General features: G+C 40.7%; 1 protein-coding gene across 2 annotated transcripts in view; it reads left to right on the top strand.

Moving 5' to 3' along the window:
• Positions 1–21529, top strand: part of pcdh15b (protocadherin-related 15b) — a 1523107-nt gene that overhangs the window by 1213965 nt on the left and 287613 nt on the right. For both annotated transcript variants that reach the window (XM_043712368.1, XM_043712367.1), the window contains one exon: positions 21375–21503. In XM_043712368.1, coding sequence (XP_043568303.1) covers positions 21375–21503 — 129 coding nt within the window. The remainder of the gene's footprint in view (positions 1–21374; positions 21504–21529) is intronic.

The raw sequence follows: 21529 nt of genomic DNA, 5'->3' as shown, positions 1-21529 counted from the left end.
AAAGTAGGCAAAACCCATTCTTTTGTTCATTCCTCATAAAGAAATATCTTTCTTTATGAATATCATCCTCTATTAACTTAATTAGAACACACTTTGAGAAGAAGAAAATTATCTTTACTCATCAGGAAGAGCCCAATTGCATCAGGAAGAGTCAGGAAGTGATGTTGCACCCTCAGAAAACTTCAATCAGGCCACACTTAGAGCATTCTAATTCTGGATGCCACATTTCAGAAATGATATGGAGGCTTTGGAGAGGTTGCAGAAAAGAGCATTCCCAGGATGCTGCCTAGATTACAGTGTATGAGCTATAATAATTGGCTGGACACACTAGGATTGTTTTCTGTGAAACAGCAGGGGCTGAGGGAAGACCTGATAGAACTTTATAAAATTATGAGAGGCATAGATATGGTTGGCAGAGCCCAGAGTTGAAATATATAATAATAGAGAGCATACATTTAAGATAACAGGGGAAAGTTCAAAGGAAATGTGAGGGGCCAGTGTTTTACTCAGACAGGCAGAGGTGTGAAGGTTTAAGGAGTATATTGAAAGCCTGAGGCTGAGATTGTTGAAGGCTTGGCTGTCAATTGTTGGTTGAAAGGAGCAACAAATCTATAAATTCCAAAGAAAAGCCACTTTGATCTCGAAATGTTAACGTTCTTCCCTCTCTACAAATGTTGCCAGACCTGCAAAGCTTTGCTAGAAGGGAGAGGTCCAATTTGTAGCTCATTCTGTGCTAGTAAATCAGCATGAATCTAAAGAGTTCTTGATGGCTTTAGTACATGCCTATTAATATTTTAGTGTGAGCATTTCAAATATAGGCTACAGTTTAGTTGTCCGCTGTGCCACTCCATGATGGTACAACATAACCATTCAAAGGACCATAATGTTGAATGAAAACTTTATCATGATGAGCTATGCAAGGGTAATCTTTTCATATGTGGTTCTGTAACTTGTTGTAAAAAATTTCCTTTCCACAGGTGTGACATTAACTTTTATATTTCTAACCTGGATTTCTGGGTGTTATAGAGAGCAATCAATCACCCTGTCAACTATTTTCTCCCAGATTTTCAGACATCTCATCTCTAGATTACTCTGTATATTGTATATTTGTCTCAATGTATGCAGCTACGCATCACAAGCATCATCTGTTTATTTTTATTCTTTACTAAATCCAAATAGAATACTACTGTTTATTTATTTTTGTTTCTTCTTTTAACCCCCACACTACCGCCTAACTGCAGTAGTGCTTATTTTTTCCCCAGCACCCATGGTGTGTGTGTGCAGGTGTGAGACACAGTGAGAGACACAAAGTGCACGAATCTTTATTCAATTTCCACCACCAGGAAGATAGGAAAACACCCGAGTGGCCAATGACAAGCACTGCCCTTCACATCAAAGGGCAGTGCTGTGATCAAAACAGTGAAGGGGAGGGTAGGGACTAAATCAAAATAGAGTTGGAGGGGGAAATAATGCACTCCACTCCATGCAGCGCCCACCTCTCCCTGAACAACTCCAGGGTGTTGGTGGACACCGCGTGCTCCTTCTCCAAGGACACCCGGGCTCTAACGTAACCGTGGAAGAGGGGCAGGCAGTCTGCCCTAACGACTCCCTCCATGGCCCACTGCCTGGACCGGTTAATGGCCAGTTTGGCCAGTCCCAGGAGCAGACCCACGAGGAGGTCTTCAGACCTGCCCTCCTTAGCATCATCTGTTTATTTTTTTTTCTCTCTTTTTTTTGTTTTTTTTTACACAAAGTGCACGAATCTTTATTCAAATTCCACCACCAGGAAGAAAGGAAAACACCCGGGTGGCCAGTGACAAACACTGCCCTTCACATCAAAGGGCAGTGCTGTGTGATCAAAACAGTGAAGGGGAGGGGAGGGAATAAATCAAAATAGAGTTGGAGGGAGAAATGATGCACTCCACTCCCTGCGGTGCCCACCTCTCCCTGAACAACTCCAGGGTGTTGGTCGACACCGCATGCTCCTTCTCCAAGGACACCCGGGCCCTAACGTAACCACGGAAGAGGGGCAGGCAGTCGGCCCTAACGTCCCTCCACGGCCCGCTGCCTCGACCTGTTAATGGCCAGTTTGGCCAGGCAGCATCATCTGTTTACTGTGTTTTCAGAAATCTTTCATTGGTTGGTAAATGGATAACTCATTAATCAATTGAATGGGGTTTTAATTCAGTGTATTACTGATTTGATTTTCTATATAATTCTGTAATTTTAATGTATTTTTACATTCATGGGGGAAGAATCTTTTTTGCCCAACTTGCTTATGATTACATTTGTAAGTTACTAGAATTGTTGCTTAATGAATTCTGCCCACATCATATAATTTAAACTTTCATCGGAAGTGATTGCCTGAGTTTAAAGTGTGTTCAAGTCAGCATATTTGTAAAGTTATTTCCTTCACTGGATTGACAACACTATGATTTGACCCACTCGATTTAATATAGATACAGTGACAGCCATGGCTCAATTGAGAGCACTCCCATCTCTCAGTCCAAAGTTGTTAAATGCCAGAGGTTAAAGGTTGCTCAAACAGAATCCAGGCATATAGAATTTTCTCGTCAGACCTTTATTTCAACTTACACATCACAAACATCCAACACACTGATTACCTGATGCCCAGTACAGTCAAATTCTAACCAGAACTCGCTCTATTATCATACAACTATCATCTATTCGCTCATTGCATTTGATCCCAGGCTTCCTTGCCAAACTGTGTTAGATAATAATAAAGGCTGTGAGTTTATGTTCCATTTCAGAGACACATAACACAAAAATCTAGGCTGACATTTGAGTGCAGTACTCAGGAATGGTGCACTGTCAAAGATGTGATATTTCTGATCGGCCAACAAGTGAGGATCACATTACCTCTCTCAGTTATATGATAAAGATCCCCAATGCTACTTTGAAGAGAGCTGATGTTCTGAACAACATTTATCCCTCAATCAACATCACCAATAAATGGATTATCTGATCATTATCATGGTGTTGTTTGTGGAAGCTTGCTGAGTTTAAATTAGCTGCTACACTTCCTTCATTGCAACAGTGATGATACTTCCAAAATGCGTAACTGCTGTCAAGCACTTGGAGCTGCCCTGAGGTTATAAATGCAATTCTTTCCCTTTGGAAATAAAACTCTGCAGGCCAACCAACACAGGACACATACATCACTGTTTCAGCAGCTTAAAAACTGAGGGGTTTTTTTTGCCCCTATGGTCACAATCAGTCAGAAGGCGTGTTGCACAGGATAGAGTTAACTATGCTTATAAATTTACCATCACCAAAATTCCAAGTTGATGTAAATGTACAAAATTGGATTGGTATTACACCGCCCCCCTTTACAATTGTGAAAAGCATGTTCCAAACCCAAGATGTCCATGCCTGTCATCATTGTTATATTACCAGATTTTGTGAAGTACCAGTTTCCCACCTTGCAGAGATAAGCGTCTTAATTAGCATATTAAAATCAAACCCACACCACACAGCTGGGAGCTAGGTTTAACTTTAGTTACTGCCCTGCATCAGCTTCCCGAAGCTTGAGAAACCTAGCAGCCAGCTTAACTTGGGAGATGCTAATTTCAAAAGATAATTGAGCTTTATGGCATTCCTTGTGGACCAAGAGAAACAGCAATGCTTTCTCTAGCTCCTCAAAAGTCTCCCCTCCACTAATCATAGCTTTAGTTTGTTGTGTGGCTTGATAAGATTCTTTTACATCAGTTCTTTTATATCCACTGGCTCAGCAAGTGATGGAGCAAATTACAAACGTAAACCTTAGAGAAGATCACCAGTTTACTTTGATCATGAAAATGTCAGAATACAGCAATCAAACTGTAACTGCCAGCAGGTATTCAATCCTTCTTTCTTAGGTTTGCTTTCAGGTCACTTCGCATGAAACCAACTGCTTTTTTTAATCACTTTTTCTTTCACACAGAGATCTAAATCAAATTAATACTGATTGAAATTTTAAGATGTTTGTAGGAAATTTATTTAAAATTAAGTTAATACTGTGTTTCAAGCAAATTAATTAATTGTGGAAGCACAAGTTAATTAGGTTGTACAACTATCTAAAAAATGATAAGGTTCTTTTCAGCAAGGCAGGAGAATACAGAATAATCATTTAGCGGCATAGAACTTACACTTGATGATTTACTAGTCTGGGCTTTTGTTTCTCTGTGGCAGTAATGATGAGAGGTTCACTGCTATTGAAAAATGCAATGGTACTGTACCTTTCAACAGCAGGATTTAAACTATAATCCATAAGCTGTGATGTGCTTCTGTGAGTTTCAGAAGATCCACTTGGTGGGTCTGCCTTGAGTTAGAGAGGTTTCCTATTTTCCCACAGCTTACTTGGATTCTTACACACAAAACATACAGCCAATTAATCCCATGCTTAAATCAGCAAAGTGACTAAAAGTCTAATGAAAAGTGAATCTGATGGGGAGAATAGATGGCAATATCAGCAAAAACGTCCCCTGTTTCAATTCCCCTGCTGTCCTCATTCTACAAACTTGTCTTCTAATTCTATGGATGCTGGAAATCTGAATAAATAACTACAAAAAGCTAGAGATACTCAGCAGGTCTGGCAACATCTGTGGAGCGAGAAACAGAGTTGACATTGAGTCTGAAAGCAATGTTTGGCTGATTTTAACAGCCAACCTATTCTAATATGTTACATTAGTTCCTTGCCTGAAATCTGGCCCCACAATGTTTGAAGAGAGTTGATAGACTTGCTGCTAAATTTACCGTAAAGCATAGGGGCAGAAGTAGACCAGTCAGCAAATTGAGTCTCCACTATTTAATAAGAGCATGTCTGACCCGATGATCCACAACTCCATTGTGCACCCTAGATTCTCTTGCTGATTCAAAATCTGTCCAGATTCAGCTCAAATGGCCCAGACTCAGCAGCCTCCTGTAGTAGGAAATCCCACTGGCTCACAACCCTCTAAGAGAGGAAATTCCTCCTCATATCTCTTAAATGTGTGACCTCTTGTTCTGAGCATGTGCCCTTTGATCCTAGAGTCAACATCAAGAGAGGACAACCTCTCTGCATTTACCCTATCAAGTCCCCACAAAGATTTTTTTTTCAAACTTGCGAAGTAAATTCCAGCAAAAGAGGATTAAATGATTCCATGGACAGGTAACTTCAGAGTTGATATGATTGAATAGAGTTTTCGAGTTATAGAATCCCTACAATGTGTAAGGGATTCAGCCATTTGGCCTATCAATTCCACACCAATTCTCTGAATAGTATCCCAACTAGACCCACCCCTACCCTAGTCCTGTAACGCTGCATTTCCAATGGCTAGCCTACCTAGCCTGCATATCCCTGGACACTAGGGGCAATTCAGCTTGGCCAATCTACCTAACCTGCACATCTCTGGATTATGGGAGGAAGCCCTCACAGAATGGGAGATTATACAAACTCCGCATAGGCAGTCGCCCGAGGTTGGAATCAAACTTGGGTCCCTGATGCTGTGAGGCAGCAGTGCTAACCACTGAGCCAAAAGATTGTATAGTACCACCACCATAACAATAATTGATGCTAAGTTCACTTACTAAGACTTAGATGATGTCATGAAGGAAAGAAACAGATCCACACCCATTTCTTTTAGTCTAACTTGCAAATGATTTGATTAATAACCTGGGCTAAGGCAGGTTTATAATAAATCACTTTATGTTCAATTGGAATCAACAACAAGAAAGATCATATTGAGTACATTTGTGTTTATCTGACAAACAAACATCAAGATAATTTCATAAGTGTTGCTGGGAAGAGCATTCTTTTCATTGTGGCTTACTGTGTCATCACTGGAAATGGCAAGGAAACAGTGGTCACATCGCAATCTTCTTCATATTTGATAAAGGGATTAATCAATTTCTCTCTCTAAGATCTTAATTAAGCTTATTGGATTGTTACATTTTGAGGAAATTTTGAACCTATGTAGTGATGCTCTTCCATTTGAAAGAACAGTATCTAAGACTTTGTCACATACAGAAAGAAATTATAATTAAGTTCTGATAAGGACAAACAAAGAATGCTCACATTTCAAAGCTTGTGAGAGCCCTGATGTATAAAAGCTGCTTGCAACATCAAAATCACAAAAGTCTAGCATCTAGCCATTGTTGTCGCTTCTGCAAATTGATCCATTACTGGCGTCCAATCCTTTGTTGTAAATTGGGGAGGTGAAGTCCTGATGATACCAGATTATAGTTAACTTGTGTCGGAAGTTCAAGTAATGATTAAGAACCACAAGCAGAAATATCATTGAGCTTTGTCCTTCTTTTCAAACATGATGTCAAAAGCTGCCAAATATTTCCAGGATTTATTGAGATTTCCTTTTCAGATTTCCAGCATCTGCAATAATTTTCTATGCTCCTAGGTTGATATTGCTGCACTATTAATGCATTAATAATAGGGTACCTTTCACCCCACTGTTAATGTAAAATATGACTTATATAACATGCTGGGTTCTGAAACAGGTGCCTGAAGAAAGGGAAGGAGCTATTTGAGTCTGCATTTTCAACAAGTCATGTTGACTTCTTACTTTAATAAAAGATATAGGTCCCAATTTCAGACTTCCGGACCCAAACCTATTAATTTAAGGTCTTTTAATGTTACCAGTCTGATTCGAGTCACAGTTCCCACACTAGGGGACTCATGATCTGGCCTGCTTGCTTTTAAGATATATATGTCCTATTCCTTCATAACTTTCATAAACTTGAGTCTACTTGAAAAGCAGTTGTCACCACAGGTGTCATAAATCATCCTCTCTGTGTACTTAAGGTGGTACCTGCCTCATCAATGAATATTCCATTCTTCTGTAATCCTTCTGTGGAAAGGGTTAGGTGGACCAACTCCACTTGGAGTCATAGAGTCTTGCAGCACAGAAACAGACCCTTCAGTCCAACCAGTCCATGCTGACCATAATCCCAAATTAAACTAGCTCCACTTGCTTTTTCCTGGTCCATATTCCTCCATACTTTTCATCTTCATGTACTTGTCTAAGTGTCTTTTAAATGCTGTAGCTGTGCCTGCACCACCACTTCCTCAGGAAGTTAATTCCACGTGTGAACCACCCTCTGATAAAAGATTTGCCCCTCACTTTTATTAAATCTCTTCCTCTCACCTTAAAAATATGCCCTTCAGTCTTGGAATCCACCATCCGAGGGAACAAATATCTATCATTAACTTTATACCCCTCACAACTTTTTAAACCACTATAAGTTCACTTCTGAACCTTTACCCTCCAGTGAAAAATGTCCCATCCTAACCAGCTTCAAACTTTCCATACCTGGCAACATCCTGGTCAATTTCTTCTGAATCCACTCTCACTTAATAATACCCTTCCTATAACAGGGCGACCAGAGCTTTGTGCTTTGTAGATGAAAATCCAGTCCATGAAGTATAAATGCTTCAAAGAGACGTGTACATGTGTCTAACGATTTTGAGCAGTTTGGTTTTGGAGATGGAGGTGAAGATAAAGCAGGCTGTAACAGAACATCTAATAACGAACTAATCACCCCTGGATTCTCGTAGGGCCTATGCCCGTTCTAATTCTCCTAACTCCCTCTAATGCCTGCTTCTTTCCATCTTTAGAATAGCTACCTCATTGCAACCCTACAACATTTGCAACTAGATCTTGGGGACCCAGGACCAGCCTTCCTAAGTCTGCCCTCCATTCTTATGATTTCCACAGCCTCAAAAATAAATTCAACAGCAAGTGTGTTTCTCTGTGAGATGCTGTGGTCGATTTAAGCAGAAATTATCCCTCTACTAGAATGGCTATGTAATCCTACCAGTCCTCTCTAATTGGCCGAGCCCTGTCAGAAAGCCTGCAGTCACTGTTAAGGAGCACGGAGGTGTTTGGCTCCAACTTGGCATGTGGCTTCATTAGAGTTTGCAACCGTCCTTTCCAGTGGGACTAATTACATGGAAGTGCTTATGGATCCAACCTTGATGCTGCACCTGTTGACTGATATCTGTATCTGCACAGGCAGAAACCACCCAATGTCTGAATGCTGGAGTGAAACTGTGGGCTGAAATCATTACAGGTCTAAAATAACTGCCATAGTTACCTGTGTTAGTGCTTAAACTGTCTTTCAGCAGTCCATCAATCTGTGCTCCAACTGATAAGTACATCTGCAGAGATACCTCATTGGCAGACTAACAGTGCCTTCGCCGAGCCTGAAATATCTGTCTCACTCAAGATTTCATCATTCACACACCTATTACTCTCAATCTATCTGTGCCCTTGCCACTTAATCATGTCCTATTGCTGCTTCCCATGTTGAGGTAGTGCAGACTGCAGACGAGTCTTTTCCAACCAAAGTGGTGTGAGGGAATCCTGCAAGGACATCTTCCATTGAACACTGGAGGACATCCATCAGCAAAGCTGCAGCTACCGGAGTTAGGAGCGTCAGAACATGCACAGGCGCAGGCACCGCGAGAATCTGGAGGGAGATTAGTTCATTGTTGCATGTTCTGTTGCATAAAGGTACATGGAATATTTCTCTTGGAATGGCTTTTAATTCTAAAATTTCCGACTTTGCAATGGTTTGTCACTAAGAAATAGTGAGGTTTATCACACTTGTACAATGATTGAAGATAGAAACAGGAGTGTCAGAAGTTCTGTTCACTCTGAGAGCTGGCTCTGAGGGAGCTGGATGAGTGTCAAGGACTGTGTAAATAAAGGGTGACTTGTTGATGGGATACTGACCTCAATGGTGTTATTTCACTGACAATAGCCAAGCAACATACTGTGGGATAGAACTTCAGAGAGGAAGGCCATAAGATTTTTTGGCATGTTGAATAAGCTTTTTTTGTAAAGTTAATTTCATAATTATTTCATCAGCAATTACAAACTGGACATTAAAAGTAAAATAATAGTTCTATTTCAAGCTCCTTTGCTAATTATTTTTATGGCCATCTGAAAGTACTACAGTTGAGCCACAGTAAAGATCCGTTCTGTCAAAAATTATTGTTCAAGACCTTAGTGCTTGAAAGCAGTGCTTAAATTAATGGCCTATTCCTGCTCCAATTTCCCATATTTCTAATTCCTCCAGCAATTTGTTGAGGATAAGAGATATTCCATAAATTGCAAATTGCCGCAAGTTTGTAGACTTTGTTATTAGCCTTGTGAAAATGGCTACTTCACTTCAAGCATCTTATTAAATTGCCAATTAAATAATCATTGGAGAAAGTTAAGGCTGGTTTTTAACAGCATACCTTCTTTTAATGACAAGGTCTCTGTCTGACACACAAAGCAGCTTGTAGTGAATAGAAACATAGGGAAGTAAAAAAATGGGAAACATTATCATGGTTTCTCTGACTGGTTCCTGTGCAAATCAAAGAAATATTATTCCATATAACCCTTATACCCTTCCATTTTTTTTTCGCTCAGCACTTAACCAATTCTCTTCTGAATTTGCTGGCACGACTCCCAGTGATTTGCTTGACTGTATATTCGACACGTTTGTCAACTTCTGCATAAACTGCATCTAAACTGTCTTGTCATCCTCCCTGTGGATTCCCTGCACTTCATGCTGAATATAAACAATTGAATAATTGACAACATTTCATGCTTGAATTAACTTTTTTGTAACTAATGTCTGGATCAGTAATTTTATAAAATGGGACTAATTGTAACATAATTTTGTTCATCAGTCTGTTATGCGTGAAGTAGTTTATACTTAACTGAAGTAAACATGACTCGTGTTTCTGAGTGTACAATGCATAATTGGAACATAAATTAGGTGTAAGAATGATGCATTTTAAATGTCTTTTCCAAATATTTTCTCCAAAAAAGTAAATTAAATAGCTTATTTTTAGACTAGTTCGCACAACCCTAATTTACATGAATCAGTCTCTCTTTCTATGCCACTGAGAATCACACTTGCACAGTTGGATTTATTTATTATTCTACATGGATAAGTGGATCTATTTTAGCATGACAGAATTGTTGTTCCTTTGAGATAACCATCTTTTTAACATGCAATTGGTTTCCCTGCACTTTTTTTGACCATGGTTAATCTGTCAATTTCTTCGATTGTCACAATTTTGTTGCATCCAAGTTAGAATACCATTTTTGGCCTGTTTACATTTGGACATACTGCTCAACCTTTTTATTTTGATAATGTTCAAGGTCCAACCCAATTGTTCGCTTACTATCTAATTTATGTGACTTATTGCTGACCGATACTGCTCCCAGTGCTCCAGTCACTTTTCACTTCAAGTCAATAGAAAGAAGAATCAGGCAGGAACAGAAATCCGATGTTCCAGTTTTTGTCATCGCTGAAAGTGAAACCACCTCTGTATTTTGGCAGTGACAGCAGTTCTGGTTGCAAGTTTTTCATATCAGCTTACAATGGTTTAAACTGTTCCTTGAACAAATTGAACAATTTGACCCAGATTTTCACCACAATGGAGAAGATCTCCACCATGTTGAAATATCTGAGGAAGTAAGGAATTCCAATGTTTTTTTCCCTAAACTTGGCATTTTCGATTTTACAGGGGTGGGATTGGTGGCAGACCATAGGTCAGACATGTGTCAGGATTGTGTGTAACTTGGAGGGGAATTGACTTCCCCTCTTCCACGTAGTGTGTTGTGGGTTTGGAAAATACCATCAGAGGACATTCAGTGAGTGGATCTTGTAGATGGTACAAACTATTGCCACTGTCAATTGGCTGTGAAGGTTATTGTTGGGATGCTAATCAACCAGGGTGTTTTGCCCTGCATGATATCAAGTGTTTTGACCATTGTCGAAGCTATATCCATCCAAACAAGTGGGATGCCTTATATCATATGTTTGATGTGTGCTTTGTGGATGGTTGGCAGGCTTGGAGTAACAGAAAGAGTGTTATTCATCACAAACTTTTGAGTTTCTGAATTTTCTTGTGTAGCTGGTTCAGTTCATTTTCTGGTCAGTTGTGACCCCCACCAAAGGCATTGATAATGTGAGAGAAATACGATTGAATATTAAGTGGTGGCAGTTATATTATGTTTTGTTGGATATAGTCTTTGCCTTGCATTTGTGAGGTGCAACTGTTACTTACCACTTATCAACCCATACCTGGGTGTTGACCAGGTCTCACCACATATGGGCATCGGCTACTTCAGTAACTAAGAAGTTGTGAATTCCATCAGCTAACATCCTCGCCATTGACCTTATAATGGGGGGAGGATCTTTGTGGGCGGCACGGTGGCACAGTGGTTAGCACTGCTGCCTCACAGCGCCAGAGACCCAGGTTCAATTCCCGCCTCAGGCGACTGACTGTGTGGAGTTGGCACATTCTTCCCGTGTCTGCGTGGGTTTCCTCCGGGTGCTCCGGTTTCCTCCCACAGTCCAAACATGTGCAGGTCAGGTGAATTGGCTATGCTAAATTGCCCGTAGTGTTAGGTAAGGGGTACATGCAGGGGTATGGGTGGGTTGCGCTTCGGCGGGGCGGTGTGGACTTGTTGGGCCGAAGGGCCTGTTTCCACACTATAAGTAATCTAATCTAATCTAAAAACACTGCTGAAGGTAATTGAATCTAGGGCATTTCCCTAAGTGATATTTGCCTTAAATGGCTTGCATGTAAATTAATCAATTGCTAAATATTTTATTGGCGGTGCTTAATATATATATAATGGCTGGAGTTCAAGTGCCACCTGCTCCAGAGGTGCATTACAACATCAGTGAATAGGTTGTTTGGAAAATGTTTACCTTGAGTGACAGTAAATAAGTGTTTTGTCAAAAATCATTGTTCAAAACCTTACTGCTTGAGGCCAGGAGGCCCAGGTTCAAATCCCACTTGCTACAGAGGTGTGTCACAACATCATTGAATAGTCTGGTAAAAAAAATTGTCCTGGGGCTGTAACCATCTTCCTTTATTTTAGTTATGTCTCCAAACAGCAGAGAAAGTTTACCCCGATTTTCATTAACTCCAGTTTTACTAGAGCTCCGTAGTCTACACTCTGTGTGATGCTGGAAAAGCACAGCAGGTCAGGTAGCAACCGAGGAGCAGGAAAATCGATGTTTTGGGCAAGAGCCCTTCATCAGGAATGAGGCTGGGAGCCTCCGGGTTGGAGAGATAAATGGGAGGCGGGTGGGGCTGGGGAGAAGGTAGCTAAGAGTGCAATATGTGGATGGAGATGGGGATGAAGGTGATAGGTCGGAGAGGATGGTGGAGCGGATTGGTGGGAAGAAAGATTGGCAGGTAGGACAGGTCATGAGGATGGTGCTGAGCTGGGGGGTTGGAACTGGAGTAAGGTGGGGGGAGGGGAAATAAGAAAATTGTTGAAGTATACGTTGATGCATTGGGGTTGAAGTGTTCCGAGGTGAAAGATGAGACATTCTTTCTCCAGGCGTCGAGTGGTGACGGAGTGGCGATGGAAGAGACCCAGGACCTGCATGTCCTCGGCAGAGTGGGAGGGGGAGTTGAAATATTTGGCCACAGGGCAGTGGGGTTGACCTGGAGATGTTCCCTAAAGTGCTCTGCGAGAAGGCATCCAGTCTTCCCAATGTAGCGAAGACCACATCGGGAGCAACGGATACAATAAATGGCATTGGTGGATGTGCAGGTGAAACTTTGATGGATGTGAAAGGCTCCTTTGGTGCCTTGGATGGAGGTGAGGGAGGAGGTGTGGGCGTAGGGTTTGTAACTCCTGCAGTGGAAGGTGCCAGGAGGGGACGGTGGGCTGTTGGGGAGCGTGGACCTGACCAGGTACTCATGGAGGGAACAGTCTTTGTGGAAAGTGAATAGGGATGGGGAGGGAAATATATCCCTGGTGTTGGGGTCCGTTTGTAGGTGGCAGAAATGTTGGTGGATGATGCGGTTTATGCGGAGGTTGGCGGGGTGGAAGGTGAGGACCACGGGGGTTCTGTCCTTGTTGCGGTTGGAGGGGTGGGATTTTGAGGGCGGAGGTGCGGGAAGTGGAGGAGATGCTTTGGAGTCCATCTTCAACCATGTGGGAAGGAAAATTATGGTCTTGAATGAAGGAGACCATCTGGTGTGTTCTGTGGTGGAACTGGTCCTTCTGGGAGCAGATACGGCAGAAGCAGAGGAATTGGGAATACGGGATAGTATTTTTGCTGGAGGTAGAGTGGGAAGAGGTCTAATCCAGGTAGCTGTGGGAGTCAGTGGGTTTGTAAAAAATGTCAATGTTGAGTTGGTCGTCATTGATAGGGATGGAGAGATCCAGGAAGGGGAGGGAGGTATCAGAGATGGTCCAGGTGAATTTAAGGTCGGGGCGGAATGTGTTGGTGAAGTTGATGAACTGCTCAACCTCCTTGTGGGAGCACAAGGTGGCGCCGATGCAGTCATCAATGTATCGGAGGAAGAGGTGGGGATTGTTGTCGGTGTAACTCCGGAAGATAGGCTGTTCTACGTAGCCAACAAAGAGTCGGGCATAGCTGGGGCCCATGTGAGTGCCCATGGCTACCCCTTCACCTCACCTGTGAAGTTCAGCTTTCTCTGTCCATGTTTAGACCAAGGCTGTAATTAAGTCAGGAGTTGAGTGGCTCTGATGGAACACTGATGATCAGCAAACAGGTTCTTGCTAAGTAAATGCCACTGAATAGCACTTACAACGTCCATCACCTTGCCTATGACTGGGCTGGTAATTTAGGACTGTGAACATGGGATGGTAACTTGGGACTGTACGCATTGTTGAGGAACTGCCAAAGTTGTCAAGGACTTGTACAAAAGCAAAACTGTATGCTGTTTTAAAAAGTGTACAATGTATCTCAGCATTCCCATTTAGATAAAAGTAAATGATGAGAGGATTTGTGCTGTATGACTGATTTCTGAAATAATTATATGCATAACAGGATGACTTTTAAGTGAAAATTTTGATACCATAAGCAATCAATTCCATAAGCAATTGATAGCTCCAATTGCTTATGGAATGAAAATATTTATTTATTTATGGAAATGAGCACTTCAGTGAAATGCTTATTTGCGCAAGGGATATGAACATATGAAATAAGAGTAGAACTGGATTATTGACTACTCAAGCCTATGTTACTATTCATTAAGATAATGGCTAATCTATCCGTGTTTCTAATTGTACATTGTCCTGACAACCCTTGATTACCTTGGCTCATGTGAAGCTACCTACCTACACAAAATATTCAACACCTTGCTTCAACTGCCTTCTGAAGCTGAGTTCCAAAACTGGACATCCCTCTGAAAGAGAAAAGCTCTCATTTCTGTCCTGAATGGGCGACCCCTAATATTAAAACAGTGCCCACAATTCTGACGTACAAAGAATCCAAATCCACTTTATCAAAGCCATTCAGTATCTTATACACTTCAATCAACTAACCTTCCTCAGAACTGAAATATTGACTTCTCCATCTCCTGAAGCTGCCTGGCTTGCTGTGTTCTCCAAGCCTCCTGCTTGTCTACCTTGAATTCCAGCATCTGCAGTTTTTTTTATCTCTAACAATGATTAGAGATTGCCTTGGTTCATGAGATGACGATTTAGAATCAGTTAAATTGAATGGAATTGAATTTATTTATTGTCATGTGTACAGAGGCACCGTGAAAAGCTTTGTCTTGCGAGCGATACAGGCAGATCACATAGTTAAGTAACAGAGATAAGTAAATAATAGGTAAACAGCAGCACAAACAAAAACACAGGTACAGGCAAATGCTATGAGTTTGTGAGTCCTTTCAGTATTCTAACAACAGTAGAGTAGAAACTGTTTCGAAACCTGTTCAGGTTCGTGTTTTCTGGCCTCTATACCTTCTCCCTGATGGTAGAGGTTGTCGAAAAGAATTGCCAGGGTGGGATGGATCTTTGAGAATGCTGGTGGCCTTTCCTTGACAACGGGCCTGGTAGATGGACTCTATAGGTGGAAGCCTTTGTGATTGTCCGGGCCGAGTTCACCACTCTCTGTAACCGTCTCCGATCTTGAATAGTACAGTTGTCATACCAATGGCACACCTATAAAAGTTGGCAAGGGTATTCACCGTCATGCCAAACTTTCTCAGCTGCCTGAGGAAGAAGAGACGTTGTTGGGCCTTTGTAACCAGTACGTCCACGTGAACAGTCCAAGGAAACTTGTGGATCACCACTTCCAGGAGCTTGACACTCTCCACTCGTTCCATCTCTGTGCTAATTATGTGTATGGGGGCATGAGTAATGTCCTGCCGAAAGTCAATAATGAGTTCCTTGGTTTTGCCAGCATTGAGAGCTATGTTGTTCTCAGTGCACCATTTTTCCAGGTCTTCCACCTCCCGTCTGTAGTCTGTTTCGTTGCCATCTGAGATTTGACCGACTATGATGGTGTCATCAGCAAACTTGAAAATGGCATTAATCTGGTACTTGGTGACGCAATCATGGGTAAACAGTGAGTACAGTAGGGGGCTGAGTATGCACCCCTGGGAGAGGGGCTCCAGTGTTGAGTGTTAGTGAGGATGAAATATTGTCCCCAATCATCATTGATTGTGGCCTATGGGTCAGGAAACTGAGGATCCAGTTGCAGAGAGTGGGGCTTAGTCCAAGATCACTAAGTTTACTGATCAGGTGGAAATGAGGAATAGTACAGGAAAGAAATAGCTAGTTGGTGTGGTCTACAAGTGCCTAACACGAACCACAAGGAATACAACTTGCTTATTCCAGGTATCAATTTAGTAAGTTGTTTTTGAACCACCTGCAATGAATTCATATTTCTTTTTTAAAGTAGGAAATTGCATATGTACATAGTTTTCGAGATGTGGTCTCATCAATGCCCTGCATAATTGAAACATAACATCCTTACTTTTATATTCAATTCCTCACATAATAAAGGATAAAATCAATTTGCCTTTCCTTAATTTACATGCTATATTTGTATATTAACATATTGTGACTTATGCACTAGAACACCTAAATCCCTTTACACCTCGAAATTCTGCTGTTATTATTAATTTAAGTAATACACTTGTTTTTCATTTTTCAAACAAAATTAACAACTTCACATTATACTCCATCTGTCAGACTTTTGATCACCCACTTAATCTATTTATATTAGTTTGGAACCTCATTATGTTTTTCTCGCAATATGTTTTCCTTAATATTTTGGTGTCATCTGTGAATTCAGTTAACACACCTTTGTTCTCTTTGTTAAGTCAATGATGAAAACTGTAACAAGTTGAAATCCCAGCATAGACTCCTACAGAAATCTACTCACTGCATCCTTTCATGGTCTCTGTTTTCTGAGCCATGCAGTCTCCTATCTTTGCTAATATGTTATTTGTATTTTCACAAGAGCCTTTGATGTGGTACCTTTTCAAATGCCTTCTATAAATTCAGGAACAGTATATCAATTGGCTCCCCTTTATCCACAGCACACATTATTCCTTCAAAGCAATCCAATAAATTGATGAAACATGATTTCTCTTCGACAAAAACATCCCAATTACCTTTTTTATATTCTAACCAAATTACCTCACTTGTCATTCATCTCTGCACAATTCCTCAAGTTTGATGCTTTTCCTAATTAATTTAGTTGACCACAGATGGTGGATGCTCTATTTTGAACATTCCTTTATTGTATGAATCTTATTGTTTGGAATATTCTGAAATATCCCCTTAAATGTCTACTACTCAACTCTATCAATTTATCACAAGCCTAGTTTGTAGTTCACTTCAGCTAGCTCAATTTCATGATCACATAGTCTCCCTTAGTTAGACTTAAAATACTGTTTTTCAAACCACACTTTCCCATTTCAAACTAGATGTAAATTTGGTTATATTGAGCTCACCACTATCTTTTGGTGTCTTTACTCAAATGTCATTAATAATCCTTTCCCAATACACAATATAGAATCTAATATTACCCACTCTCTGGTCAGTTCCAGAACATATTGCTCTAGAAAACTGTTTTGAAAGTATTCTGTGAAATCCTCATCTAGGCTATTCTTGCTAACATAATATTCAAGTTTATATGTTGATTATAATCACTCATGACTGTTGCCCTCCCTTTATCTTAAGGATCCAATGTTTCTTTTTGTATACCTTGTCTCACATTGTGGTTAATGTTAGGGGCTTGTGGATCACACCAACTAGCTACTTCTTTCCTGTACTTTTCCTCATCTCCACCTGAACTAAATCCTCATGTTGTGAACTATGGCCATCTGTAATCATTATTAGAGACAAAAATGCTGTAGATGCTGGAATCCAAGGTAGACAAGCAGGAGGCTGGAAGAACACAGCAAGCCAGACCGCATCAAGAGGTGGAGAAATCAAAGTTTCAGTCCTGAAGAAGGGTTACACCCAAAACGTTGACTTCATCATGTCCTGATGCTGCCTGGCTTGCTGTGTTCTGCCAGCCTCCTGCTAATCTCTAATCATTGTGAAAATGTCATCCTTGATTTACAGCGCTTTCACTTTTACCTAGCCTCATGAATGTTATATATCACTTAATAATCAGGACCCAATTAGTGACATCTCCATAATGGCAATCAGACCAATTTATTTCCTTCAGCGTACTTTGTTGATTCATTTACTTTGCTGTGAATACTAGACGTATTCAAAAACAAAGCCTTTAGTTTTGTCCTTTTGTTATTTTTGCAATATGCCGAGCCATGAGTTGCAGATTGTTGTGGAGTACAATTTGATATTGTTGGGATGGCCAGTCTTGAGTTGCTAGATCCGTTCGGAGTCTGTCATATTTAGCATGGTGATGATGCCACATAACATAATGGAGGTTATTCTCAATGGAAAGGCAGAAGTTTGTCTCCATAATGACTGTGAGGTGGTCACCCTTGCCAAGACTGTTTTGGACAAATACAACTGCAGCAAACAAATGAGTAAGAATGAAATTGAATATGTTTTTCCCTCTTGTTGGTTCCCTCATCACTTACCACTGATCTAGTCTAGCCGTTATGTTCTTTAGGACCTGACCTGTTCACTTAGTATGCTGCTGCTGAGCCACTCTTGGTTTTGGACATTGAAATCTCCCACCCAGCACATATTTTACTTCATTGCCACCCATGTGCTTTCTAAGAGTATTGTTCAACACAAAGGAGTGCTGATTCATCAGCTGAGGGAGATGGTACATGGTAATCAGCAGGAAGTTTCTTTCCTCATGTTTAACCTGAAGTCATAAGATTTCATGGGGCCCAGAGTCATTGTTGAGGACTGCCAGGCCAACTTCCTCCTGACTGTACCACTGTGCCACCATCTCTGATAGGTCTGTCCTGCTGTTGGGACAAGACATATTCAGTGATGGTAATGGTGGTGTCTGGGACATTGTCTGTAAAGTATGATTCCGTGAGTATGACCATGTTAAGCTGTTACTTGACTAGTCTATGACCAGATGTTAATAAGGAGTACTTTGCAGAGTCAACAGGGCTGTTTCTGCCATTGTTTCCAGTGTCTGGTCAATTCAGTTGTTCTGACTAGTTTAACTTCTTTGTTGAGACTTTGTAGGGACTGATACAACTGAACGGTTTATTTTACCATTTCGGGAGGATAGTTGAGGGTCAACCACATTGCTGTGGGTTTGAAGTCACATGTAGGCCAGACCAGGTGACAATTGCAGATTTTCATTCTGTGACAGACATTAGTGACCCAGATGAGCTTTTCCAGTAATTAGCAATGGTTTCATGGTCATCTGTAGATTCCTAATTCCAGATTTTATTAAATTCAAATTCCATCTGCTGTAGGGGGGATTCGAACACAGATCCCCAGAACATTTGTTGAGTTTCTGGATTAATAGTCCAGTGATGAAACTGCCAAGTCATTGCTAACCTCAAATCTATTCAACAATTGCAGAGGAAGACTCTACTACAATCCTGCTCTCTGGGCCTCCCATAATTTGCTTTCTTGCAGTCTCAGTCCCTTGTCCAGAAACCCGGACTAAATCAGAAGGCAGTGTCTTCAGTGGTATGAATGGTTCCTGGTAACTGTCCTCCTCCCTGAAACTTCACAGTGTCTGTGGCTCAGTCTCCAGTTGTAAACTCTGAGCCAAAGCTACTTCCGCTTTAAGCATTTACTGCACAATGGTATCCAGGAACTTCCATATGCTGCTGCATTGACACATCACCTGTTCTGTTCATCAGTTTTAATTCTATTACACAATTATGTTTTTTTAATATATACTTTAACATTACCATAATTTTGTGTACTATGTTAAAAAATAAGAGTAGAAATACATTAACCACTCACCAGAGATTCACAAACTCCTTTTTCTGCAGAATCTCAAGAAACAATTCCGATCCACTCCAATGAATCTGACTGCCTAAGCAAAATTTTCCCAGAATCTTGTGAAAGCTCAACTTTGTGGAATTTTATGAAGGGTTTCACTCTATGACTTTTAGCAAGTTATCTCATATAATTGGATGCTGCTCACCTCATTAAGTATGCACCATTCCTGCACAATGCTATTCTCATGCTATCAGGACCTTCTGGGTTTCTTGCCAATCATGCATCTTTAAACCCCAGCTATGTACCAGTTCAAGTGCTGCACACTAGAATGGCTCTTCACATTTTCAATGTGTGAGGAGTTTTCACAGAGGTGACTGATGAAGGCAAGTTAGCACCCTGTTTTGATGACAAGCACTTGGACCATGCTGGTGGATGGAGTGGTAACCTCTTTTCTCAGGATAGGTAGAGGAAATCCTGGCTCAGATCTTGTAGCCAACTCTGAAGTTACAAGTCGGTATCCATGAGTCTGAAGAAATTCCCCAGATCACAGCAAGAAGGTTAGTAACCTTCTTGGCTCCACTAGGGAATTGCAAACGTTTTCTCTTTGCTGCCTCATACTCATTCTAAACTGTGCCACTGTGTACACCTCTCACCAAGTCACATTGACCACCATTCTCACTATTGCATGCAGTATCTTCAGTTCATGCTTCTCATACACATTCCCTCTAACTTTTCTTGTGGCCCATGCATGGCAACAACCTTTGGCCCACCTCAACTTCTCTCCATTATTGTTGAGCATTATCCAAGGGGATAAAAATACTTATGGTGACTGGTGACAATTCCAGCGAACGTATTTTGGGAATATTAGAAGCAAAACAGATTCTTAGTAATGTGAGCAGTTAGTCAGACAGTGGTGTCCAAATGCACCACGGGCTTTCAAAGATGGAATGGGCACAAGGATGCTGGTCTTTCAAAGGTGGTGTGAGTTGTTCTGGGTACAGTGCATGACCATGTGTAGCAGAAATTAGATATGAGGGACATACAGGAGCATGGTAGGCAATTAATATGGTGAATTTGCTAAGATATGGCAAGAGAATCCACTTCGACTCCTGCCAACATATATTTAGCCAAAATAAATAAAATTCAACCCAGAGTAGCTGGGTTGCAATTGTAGATCATGTGCCACAGCGTCAAATAGGTGGGCTAAATGGCCCCTTCACTGAAGTAAAATTTTATGTAAATTAAATGGCAACAGTTGAAGCTGAGTGGCCTATCTAGTGTTTACTTCTGCCAAATAAAACAAGTCAAACATTTGCTCATTATTGCAATGCTAGTTGTGACAATCCAGGGCTGAGTGCCAAGAATCTACTGTCAAGTTCCCGATTTCAGCTGGGCATGAGGAGGAAATTCCAAGCGGAGAAGACATGCATCTACTTCTGGCAGGAGGAATTGGATTCACCACAGTGATCTGTTTTCCATTAAATCCAAAATGGTACAATTCAGGATTTGTTCTTGTTGATGACAAATGTATCTGATTTAATCAAAATGTGTCTTCTGATGCTTCTTCTGTAATATTCTGAGATGTAATATGCTTTCCAAGTTAAAACTTCTGGTGCATTTCTTGCTGGATTCATTACAAAAGGCAATAACTTGAGAAACTTGTAATCACATTTTCGGCAAGTTAACAAAGCAAAGGGGGCAAATTGAAAGAGTGTTTTAGCATTTGCCATGATTTCTCAGAGTTGATGAGTGGCTGAAAGAAACAGCAGAGGAAGTTATCCCTCTTTTATAATATATTGAAACTCTGAGAGCAACATTGCGGTGACTAATGAACCACAAATCTATGCATATTTTTATAATAAATTTATGTAGGTATTTTTCTTTTTAAATAGAAGACATTATCTCAATCAGCTCTGAATAATTTGACCTTGACATAATTCACAAGAAGCCTTGATTAATTATGTTAAAATGCTTTTTTTATATGATTATGTTGAAATGTACTTGCACATTTTTCAAGGTGCATTATAAATGACTTCATCAGTCACTTTGCTGATGTCAGCTTTGTCTTGTTGACAATTTCAGAAAAAATAATAGTTGCTCATTGTCTTTGGAATTAATCACTAATTATTATCCTCATTGCTAAGATGTAGTAGGATTAATATATTGTTCCCACAAGTTACATGTGTCTTCATTGGTAACCTGTTGAAAATGAGCATTGTCCAACTGAGATTTTTTTTTCATTAGACTTCAACTACAACTGTCAATATTGTGGTTACTGATGTGAATGACAATGATCCAAACTTTGACACCATCCTTCTTAAGAACTTTACTGTACTGGAAGAGGAAGCAAATATATATGTGGGCCAAGTCAGGGTAAGACAATTTGAACTATTTTTCTA

This window comes from Chiloscyllium plagiosum, chromosome 22 (genome assembly GCF_004010195.1).
Source record: "Chiloscyllium plagiosum isolate BGI_BamShark_2017 chromosome 22, ASM401019v2, whole genome shotgun sequence".
Classification (NCBI taxonomy): Eukaryota; Metazoa; Chordata; class Chondrichthyes; order Orectolobiformes; family Hemiscylliidae; genus Chiloscyllium; species Chiloscyllium plagiosum.
The sequence above is the reverse complement of the archived record's forward strand: the minus strand, read 5'-3'. Positions and strand labels throughout refer to the sequence as shown.